Source organism: Kogia breviceps, chromosome 7, assembly GCF_026419965.1.
Source record: "Kogia breviceps isolate mKogBre1 chromosome 7, mKogBre1 haplotype 1, whole genome shotgun sequence".
NCBI classification, from domain to species: Eukaryota; Metazoa; Chordata; class Mammalia; order Artiodactyla; family Physeteridae; genus Kogia; species Kogia breviceps.
This window is the reverse complement of record NC_081316.1, coordinates 101,276,068-101,285,900: the sequence shown is the minus strand read 5'-3', so window position 1 is coordinate 101,285,900 and position 9,833 is coordinate 101,276,068. Positions and strand designations below refer to the sequence as shown.

The window sequence follows — 9,833 nt, the reverse complement described above, 5'->3', positions numbered from 1 at the left end:
CCAGGGAAAAGATGTTTGCACATTTCCCCCGAATCCTATTCTAGTATCCTTAAGGCATCTAAAACAAGGTTAAAAAAAAAAAAAAAGTTTTAATGTCTTCATGACAGAAAAAGAATTGGAAAAACGTTAACTATCCAACAATGAGGAAAAGATTAAGCAGGCACGGCTGTCTAGCAGAATAATATGCAGGGAGTACAACTGCGAAACAAAATTCCCAGATTAAATGGAAAGGCATATTTGAAATACTAAGAGTAGAAAGACTTCCCTGGCGGTCCAGTGGTTAAGACTCTGCACTTCCACTGCAGGCGGCGCAGATTCAATCCTGGTTGGGGAACTAAGATCCTGCATGCCCCACGGCATGGCCAAAACATTAATAAAATAAAATAAAAATAGGAGTAGAGCAATTACATTGTTACCATAATGTAAAACTACTTATGAGTAACAACTGGAAGAAGCAACGTAAGAATAACTGCGATTAGTGAAAGGGCTTATACTGTAACTGTAAATTATTATAAAAATGTTAACGATTTTGAATTGGCTAAGATATCTTACTACAGTACTTCCACTGCATTTGAATAACTGGATCTAAATTACTTTAAATTAGTCTTTGTATGAGATGATCTTCAGTTTGCTGTTCAGTTACTTAGGTAGCCTTGCTTAAACCTTGTTTTGCATCTTTCAGTGCATAGCAAGTTTGCATTTCGAATATACTTTTTACAGGTGTAGCTAAATCATGAGAGGGCACAGGTCAAACAGTCTAGGAGTGGTAAGTTTACCCCAGAGGTAAGCTAGGAATAATTAGGTTTGTCAAATCAGTCCTGAGACTTGTAGAATGATACAACTGATACAGAATGCGTTAGATGTAAAGAGGAATTAGTTGGTAGTGAAAGTTCTTTACATGTTTAATTTTAACATAATGATGGAATAACCCAATTAAAATGGCTTGTAATTAATAGCTGAAAATATGTAATTGGAAGGCAAGTGAAAGCACCCAGGGCTAAAGATTTAGCTATATAAAACATTTAAAGTGATAAATGAAGGCTAAGTTTTAGGAAGGCATCTTCCAAATTAATTTGGAAGTTCTGGTTCTTTTAAATACACATTCCTGAAAGCCTCTTGTTAATGTTTCTTGCTTTTGCATTAGAGACTGTTTTGTCATACAGTTTAGAGTCTTGGGTTCTTACTTGTTTGCACATTTATATATAATGTCAAAAGAAGTGCTACATAAATGAATTTTCTTTGATAATATAACATTGATATTTTGCACTTACATTAGAAATACCAATAGTAATATCTGTAGCAATAAAGTAATCCTTATCTCTCCAGGTAATCCTATTACTCCCCGAGTAATGAGTAAACATGCTGCCAGGGAGATCACTTGAGGAAATTTACTTTCACTAAATGTAAATGGCTGTCTTGATTAATTTCAGTCAGTAAACACAAGTGAAAATTATTAATGGTATTTAGTTTGTAAACTCCATTTTATTCATAGTTTGTTTCTGGGTTTTTTAAAAATTAGGTCACAAATCTGGTACATACAGACAGTTAAAACTGGTTATCACTTTGATAATCAGAAGCCTCTGGTATAACATAATCTTCATGAAAACGTAAAACAGAGAGAATACATGGTAATAATCTCTTTGAAAGCAATGGTTGCAAACATCCATGTTTCTAAGAAAATATAACTTTACATATATATTTTAAGCAAGCTATACCTCTTACATAAATTCAGACAATAGGAGTGTGCAATCATAATGCTTATTTTATGGAAAAAATGAAAATTGTTATTATGATGACCTAAATGATTTTAAGTAATTAGAGTCCTCTTGGATTGAATACACAGTATAAAGATATTTTCCTTAATTTACAACCATCCTGGTCAAAAAGAGCTGGAAAGTTGGTCAGTAAGCAGCATTGATATTACCAAGTAAGTTTAACCTAAATTCTTTAGGTAGAAATTGTAAAGTGTTCCAATTCCAGCTACTTTAGTTAACTGAGTGAGAACAGTCTTCAGTTTTTAAATGAAGACTGTTTAAGGAATTGAGCTTTTTACTTAGTTTTTATGAGAGGGTCATTTTTTAAATCAGGTTTAGAGATTATTTAATGAACTCTAAACATTCTAGTTCCTTAGTTTTCTCAAAGAAAGGGAACTTCAGCAGTAGCAGGATGGACTATCCCACACAAATGCCAGTAGGGGGTAATACTCTGAATAAGTCAAAAGGCCTCTTAGTGTATCAAATAGGAGACAATTCAAACTGGAATGAATCAATGCACTCCCCCTAGAAGGCTCCTCTGTTTAGAAACTGGAATGAGGATTACCAACACATTTTATACAAACACTCTGGTGTGCCATCCTGTAATGGGGGTGCTTAGGTATCACCCGTGGCATATGAGATTAATGAGCTATTAATTCAACTTAAGCTTTCTATGGAGGCACTAAGGCCATGCAGCTCCTTTCCCAAAAGACAAAGAAGGTAGAGGACTCTGAAAATTTTCTCTGAATTAATTTTCTCTGAAAAGTTAAATTCTACATAATAGTAAGAATGTTTGCTGAAAGAAAACTGACAAGTAAAACTGATTTAAGCGACAGACGTTCAGGATAAATTGTACTGAAAATACAATAACAAATTTTGGCCTGATAACCATCATGCTGTCTTATAGCAAAACACTAAAATTCATGCAACAGAGAAACTGGTGACATGAGGACTTCTCCAGACTTCCTGGGCGGGGAATGGAGAATATACTGTTTTCTTCTGTTTGCTTTCATAATGAATTATTCTTGCTGGTAAATGACTTTCCCAAATTTTCCCAGTCATTTCTTTTTTTTTTTTTTTTTTTTTTTTTTTTTTTTTTTTTTTGCGGTATTCGGGCCCCTCACTGTCGTGGCCTCCCCCATTGCGGAGCACAGGCTCCGGACGCGCAGGCGCAGCGGCCACGGCTCACGAGCTCAGCCGCTCCGCGGCACGTGGGATCCTCCCGGACCGGGGCACGAACCCGCGTCTCCCGCATCGGCAGGCGGACTCCCAACCACTGCGCCACCAGGGAAGCCCCCCAGTCATTTCTGATGAGAAATCACTCTTCAGTAGGAGGAGACCAGGTAAACTTACACGAACGACATCAGGTGTCTTTTGAGTTCCTTCTGTCAGCTAGAGGAGCCATCAAATAGGTTCCATAAAACTAACTCCATAACTAAAATGGCTGGTAGAATTGGAACAGGAGTAATCTGTCATTAGTATACTTGTAATAAAATAAAGCTTGTTCTGAAACCACAAGGGCTGGTAAGAAGAGAAGAGCCTGTATAAAAGCAACTGGGTTCTCTAGAAAATGGATATAGTATACAGAATGTGAGAATATACAGAACTCTCGCTCAAGTTATAAAAATAGACATGGTTCTTGGACAAAAAGCAAATGAGTAGAAAAGAATTCTCCAAACATGAACTTAAAGACACATCTATATAAAACAACAAAATGTCATCTCAGAGCTCCGATCAGTCGTCTGTTGAAATGGCTGAAAAGGGGAGAGGAACTAGAGACAGACAGGTCAAGAACCCACAGCTGATCTGTCTGACTCTTCTGGTTGGCAGTGTACACTGGTGATCACAGGCAGAGAGACTGATATATATGTATATATCTGATTGGTTGATGGTGCTTGGTGAATGAATGAGAAAACTCAAGATATAAAGTAATCTCTGATTTAAATCTCCCTTTAAATCTTTTAGCTTCTACACTTGACAGTGTTGCACATGAGAAAGGATTCTAGGTGTTATCACCCAGAATCAACCCTGCCATTCACAACTCATGCTTCATGCCCCTATGGTTTCTTTTGTGGCCAACGGATCAGCCTAGACTAAATATATAATAGAAAATAACTCTGGCCTTGAAATGAAGATGGGTAGACCAGTAACTCATGCTCAGTACTTATAAATCACAAATACTGAAACTAATGGTCTGTTTCCTTTTGACTGCAAAGGAGATGCCATGAGCTAAAGAAAGTCACGAGAGAAAGAAAGTCAAGAAGACATGGGTAGCAGCACCTTTCCATACCCGCCTGGATTTGAAAGGAGACTTTCACTCCTTATTCCTTTCAAACACAAAGTTCATCAGTTGGAAGGGGAAAAAATGGCTCTAACGTTAAAGAGTCCCCAGAGAAAATGATGAGCAGTACATGAAATATGCCCTCTGTGGGCTAAAGAACAAGTTGCAAAACCAGTTAAGACACAAGAGGCAGCCCAAGGTCTTACTTAACTATGGTTTTAGCGTAGTATATAGCACAATATGGGCAGCCCTTTTTCAATCCATTCAACAATTCAGCACCATCCATGTCCAGTCCAAAAAATTCCTGAAGAGTGGGCTTTCATCTTTGGTACCACCTTAAGAGTTATTCTTGGTTTGCACTAGCTGCAAAGAAGCAAAATAGCTGGTACCTTCACCTTGTCTGTGAGTACAAATGCTGGTACTCTGATTGCTGCAACCACTGAGGCCAATTAAAATAAAACTGTAACACACAGGAGTGATACATCCAGTTCCCAGGTTCCAGATAATAGCAGCCATGCCCATATAGGAGTGGGATCATCCATCCCCATTGGTTAAGGCCTTCGGTTTGTTGTCCTCAGAGTAGAATAAAACACTGTGTTCCCACGGACAAGGAACTCCACAAGAACCCATGGTCTACTTTTGGACAGGGACTTTAAGTACCACACGTGCCAGGCACAGAAACAGGACTGGCCTATGGCTGTCACACTTGGAGAAGCTTCTGTTTTGGCAGCACAAACTAAAAACTTCTTAGTGTATTCTGGTTTTCGTCCTCTCTCCTGAGTGAAGCAGCCAGGGACTGCCAAGTTCCACAAGCCCTCAATCTAATACTCAGCATTAATTCTCTCCATGGTCTTCTTCCACCCAGGCTACAATTTTCCCTTCCCATCCAGGGATGGCATCATCATCGTGGAAAACCTAGAGAAAGAAAAAAAGCCACCATGAAAAAATTATAAGATAGGGAGTCTCACTAAACATCGGTGGTTAATAAAAAGATCTCAGACATAAAGGATAAAAAAGTATAGAGGAAAGCCTTGAGTTAGAGCCTATGTCCCTTTGGATTTGTCCCTAAAGTTATAACTGGTAAAAAATATACATATAGTTGACCTTTGAATAACACAGCAGTTAGAGACACTGCCCACCCCCCTACCTGCCCTGGCCCTGTGCCATCAGAAATCCACATATAACTTCACGGTCGGCCTTCCATATCCACGGTTCTGCATCCTCAGATTCAACCAGCTGCTGACTGTGTAATACTGTAGTAGGTATTTATTGAAAAGCGTCTGTATATAAGTGGATCCATGCAGTTCAAACTCATACTGTTCAAAGGTCAACACTGTATGTGTGTATATATGTGTATATATATATATATATATATATATATATGCCTTATATATCCTTAGTTCCACATCTATGAAATGGTAAAAGCATCCCTCTAGTACTGCTTTGCTCATAGAGATTTATAAGAATTAATAAATTACTAATAGAGCACTCTGGGCTTCTCAAAAGAAAGCAGTACTATAAGCATTTAAAAAATGAGAAAGGAGAAAATTTTGGCCGGAAGCATTGTAAAGAAAGGGTTAGAACGAAGACCAATCTTAACACGTGTGCATGCAGTTCTTTTCATTCATTCGTTCAATTCATTTCCTAAGCCACTAATAAATAGAAAGGGTTATTAAAACATTTCAGTGAGAAAATCTTTTTTTTTTTTTTTTTGGTTGCACCACGCAGCGTGCAGGATCTTAGTTCCCCGACCAGGGATTGAACCTGTGGCCCCTGCAGTGGAAGTGAGGAGTCTTAACAACTGGGCTGCCACGGAAGTCCAGGAAATCTTTACAAAATAAAGTATTGGCTTTTCCAACCTTTTTCATTCTGTAACCACTATGAGAGCACTTGTAATACATCATGACTCAAAACTCTCTTTCAAAAAAAGTCTGGTTTTGGCAGATATATTATAAAGAGAAGTGTAAGCTAAGAAAATAGAAAAAAAAATAGTCAAGGAGTTGAGAATAAGCATAGATGACTTTTCAGAATTTCCTCATTTTCATTATATGAGAAACTACCACCACAACATACAGTTTCATATATTCATGCCAGTTTGTTTACTTTGCTCTACACAGGAAGCAGAAAGTTTTCTAAGGTTTGGTTACAGATAGGAAAGAGACTCCAAAGCCAAGCATTTGTTCAATGTAAGTTCTTTATTTTCCCTAACAAAACTTTTTCCTTTTTAAAATAAAAATTCTATCCAAGTTTGACCAGAGTGATTAAGACCTTGAACTAAAGAAGATAGCAACTTCTTGGGCCATTCCCTGAACCTTCTCAGTCTAGAGTAATCAACTGGTCGGCGGCACTGGGAAACTCCTCTGACCTGGTTAGGGAACTGAGGTACTTCTGGGTACTAGTCCTTGAGTAGAAGTCTTTGGGGTTCAAGAACAACCAACAATACCACCCAGACTCCTTGTGGATTCGGTACCTCCTCCTTGACAGTGCCAAACTCAGGATCCAGTGCTTTGAAGTGATACCGATGATTTCCCTCCCGGTCAATAGCTGCTTTAAAATCCTTCAGTGTCACCTCCCCCAACCTGCAACAAAAAGAGAGAACACTAAAATAGACTGTTTATCAGTAGGTTGGAAAGATAAGATGTTAGCTTTAAATCCAGGCCCCTGCCAAAGTCTCTGGAGGCAGAAACAGCATGGCCTTGTTAGGTCACCACTCTTGATAACCCAGACGATTCTGAAACAGCAGAAGTTAGGGAACCAGTCACTATTAGGGAATGAAAATGGCATTACAAATGGGTTGATCTGAGAATTTAAAATAGATTTATTGCTTTGGCAGCAGCCAAATTACTTTTTTTTCTGTTTTACTCTGAAAATAAGACACAAAGTCTCTGAAATCTAATTTGTTAAACTATCAATATGTCTAAGTTCTCCTGATTTCCTTCTTTGCAACAATTCCACTTCTATAGGCTGGTAGAATTAAATCAAGTATCACCATCTTTACTTCAGAAAGCTCCCCTCTAACACAAACCAAGCAAGACTCTTTAGGAAAGGGAAATCTTACCACCTCTCTCAGCAGTTGGTTCCAGAGTTTAAAAATCTTTATTTCAAAGCCATTTACCTTAGAAGGGAGTATATTAACTGAGTGTTTGAAGGTTTTTAACATGAATTCTCTATAGGTTAGCTGCAGTCATCAAATAGTAACAAAGATCAATGAGTAATAAGTAGCCCTGGAATGCCAGGCTGTAATCCAAAGCTATCAGCAGAAGCTATTTTGAACACTTAAAAAACTGTTATTCCTAACTTGGAGCATCTTTGCATATCAGGATTGGAAGCACTATTATTGTGTCTATACCTTGTAATGCCACTGGTTAGTGGTGAAACTAGAACTTGAATCTCTATCTCCTGTGCCCTTCTCACTACACTGCTTCTCAAACACCTTACAGCTGGTTAGATGGGCAGTAACTACTGATTCTGCCTTCCTGTCCTTTTTAAAGGAGAAATAATGATCCCAGAATCTCACCTCTTTGGTATATTGACCATGAAGGGCGTAAGTGATCGGTCAGTGAAATAGAGCACCTTCGTGCAGGTGCTGCTGACAGCTGGAGAGCTCTGTGAGTGAGGCAACTCTGCAATCAGAGAGAGACTTTGTGGTCAGAACATTCAATTTGCTTCCAACAACCCATCATTTCTAGTTATTCAAAATGTCCCAGGAGAATGAAGCTGCCTGAGGTCATAGCACAGTTTTCACACTCTTGCCAAACACCTTGTCCACAGGGTGTGTGACCCACAGGAAGTCACCACTGGGGCCACTAAGACAAGAGGTGCTTTGCACATGGATGCTATCACAAGGACCATCATTTCTCATCCATCCCAGGTGATTCTAGCAGGGGAACAGCAACTGTTCTGACAGGCACTGTTGCCATAAGTCAAAAGAGGTCAGAGAAGCCAGGCAAGATTTCAGCTAGGGCAGAATGGACACACAGCAGGATCTGCAGACACTGCCAGCATTTAGACTGCGGAGGTCAGTGGTAGAGAATGCACATGCACTTCACGAAAAGACAAATGATTAGGAACAAGAAACGTAGAAGCAAAGTAACCGTAGAAACTCAGATTCCAAGAGGCCTTATATTTCCAGTCTAAAAGGCAAAAAGTCTACTTTTATCCCTTAGCTACATAGGATCTATATGTGTTGGTCCCTGTGGTTTGTTGTTTTTTTTAAAATAAATTCATTTATTTTTGGCTGCGTTGGGTCTTCATTGCTGCGTACAGGCTTTCTCTAGTTGCGGTGAACGGGGGCTACTCTTAGTTGTCATATGTGGACTTCTCATTGGAATGGCTTCTTTTGTTGTGGAGCATGGGCTCTAGGCTTGCAGGCTCAGTAGTTGTGGCTCGCGGGCTCCAGAGCACAGGCTTAGTAGTTGTGGCGCCCGGGCTTAGTTGCTCCGCGGCATCTGGGATCTTCCCCAACCAGGACTCAAACCTGTGTCCCCTGCACCGGCAGGCGGATTCTTCACCACGGCACCACCAGGGAAGCCCGGTCCCTGGGGTTTTTAACTCAGATTTCTTAATCCATATCTTGTCTCTATTCTTTGTATAGGTACTTAAGGAAAAATTTAATCAATGAGTTATTTGTGATTATGACTTTAAGAGAACAGAAGAAAAGACCAATTAAAAACTTTTATCACAAGGACTAAAAGCAATAATTAAACTTTTATTAAAATATCTCCTGCAATTCCAGCTACACGTTTTCTTCATTTATTCTAGGCATTGATCCCAATCAAACAGGCAGCCACCAGAGAGCAGTTCTAGGAAGGGGTTTTTTGGTTTTTGTTTTTGATTTTTTGGCCACACAGCGCAGCTTGTGGGATCTTAGTTCCCCAAACAGGGATCAAAACAGGGCCCTTGGCACTGAAAGCGTGGAGTCTTAACCACTGGACCACCAGGGAACTCCCTAGGAAGGGGTTTAAAATAAGGAAGTAGGAGGGATGAAAAGTACAGGAGAGAAAGACAAGGGAACATTCTTTGCACAGCAATCAATCAGTTTTCAGAATTTTTTTCAAAGAATGTCAATTATTGAAACCTACATGCCACGATGTTCCTTTGACTCCAGCACCTAGAACAGGGCTTGGCACACACTGGCTTTTTTTTTTTTTTTTTTTTTTTTTGCAGTACGCAGGCCTCTCACTGCTGTGGCCTCTCCCGTTGTGGAGCACAGGCTCCGGACGTGCAGGCTCAGCGGCCATGGCTCACGGGCCCAGCCACTCCGCGGCATGTGGGATCCTCCCAGACCGGGGCACGAACCTGTGTCCCCTGCATCGGCAGGCGGACTCTCAACCACTGCGCCACCAGGGAAGCCCAGCCCTGAGTCTACTCTTGAATAGACACTTATTGACTCTTGACAGTGGCTTATATTTTTCTTGCTTCTGTGGATGCCTCATAATTTTTTATTGACTATCAGACATCATGTGTAAGACAGCAGAGACTAAGGTAAAAAAGGTTTATGTCTAGAAATGGGCACACGGCTTGTACTTCCCGGCCATTGGTGGGGACAGCTGAGCCAATCTAGTCAGGAATTGAGCTGGGATTGGGATTTTTGTTAAGGTTTCTTTCAGTGTGCCATCACCTTCAAATTTCTCTAGGGTTATGTTTAGGAAGGCAGCTGGTTTGCGGGAGGGTTTTTCCTCAACGTTCCTGCTCCACCCTCAACTTTAGACTTTACTTCTTTGCCTGTGCCTCAGAATCAGTCCCTTCCCATGTGTGCCCCTCCCACAGAGGCAGACTGCTATTGCTTCTTACACCGT

The 9,833-nt window shown here is 40.1% G+C and overlaps 1 protein-coding gene across 7 annotated transcripts in view; it reads right to left on the bottom strand.

The window, feature by feature from the left end:
• Positions 1–3,919: 3,919 nt before the first annotated feature.
• The window catches only part of DIXDC1 (DIX domain containing 1), a 71,204-nt gene continuing 65,290 nt past the window's right edge, over positions 3,920–9,833 (bottom strand). For 5 of the 7 annotated variants that reach the window (XM_067038932.1, XM_067038929.1, XM_067038930.1 and 2 more), the window contains 3 exons: positions 7,553–7,658; positions 6,506–6,614; positions 4,240–4,950 (listed from right to left, as the gene is read on the bottom strand). In XM_067038932.1, coding sequence (XP_066895033.1) covers positions 4,870–4,950; positions 6,506–6,614; positions 7,553–7,658 — 296 coding nt within the window. In that variant the 3' untranslated portion in view covers positions 4,240–4,869. Of the gene's footprint in view, positions 4,951–6,505; positions 6,615–7,552; positions 7,659–9,833 lie in introns of all 7 variants that reach the window. The other 2 variants (XM_067038931.1, XM_059069471.2) reach the window with 2 other exon arrangements.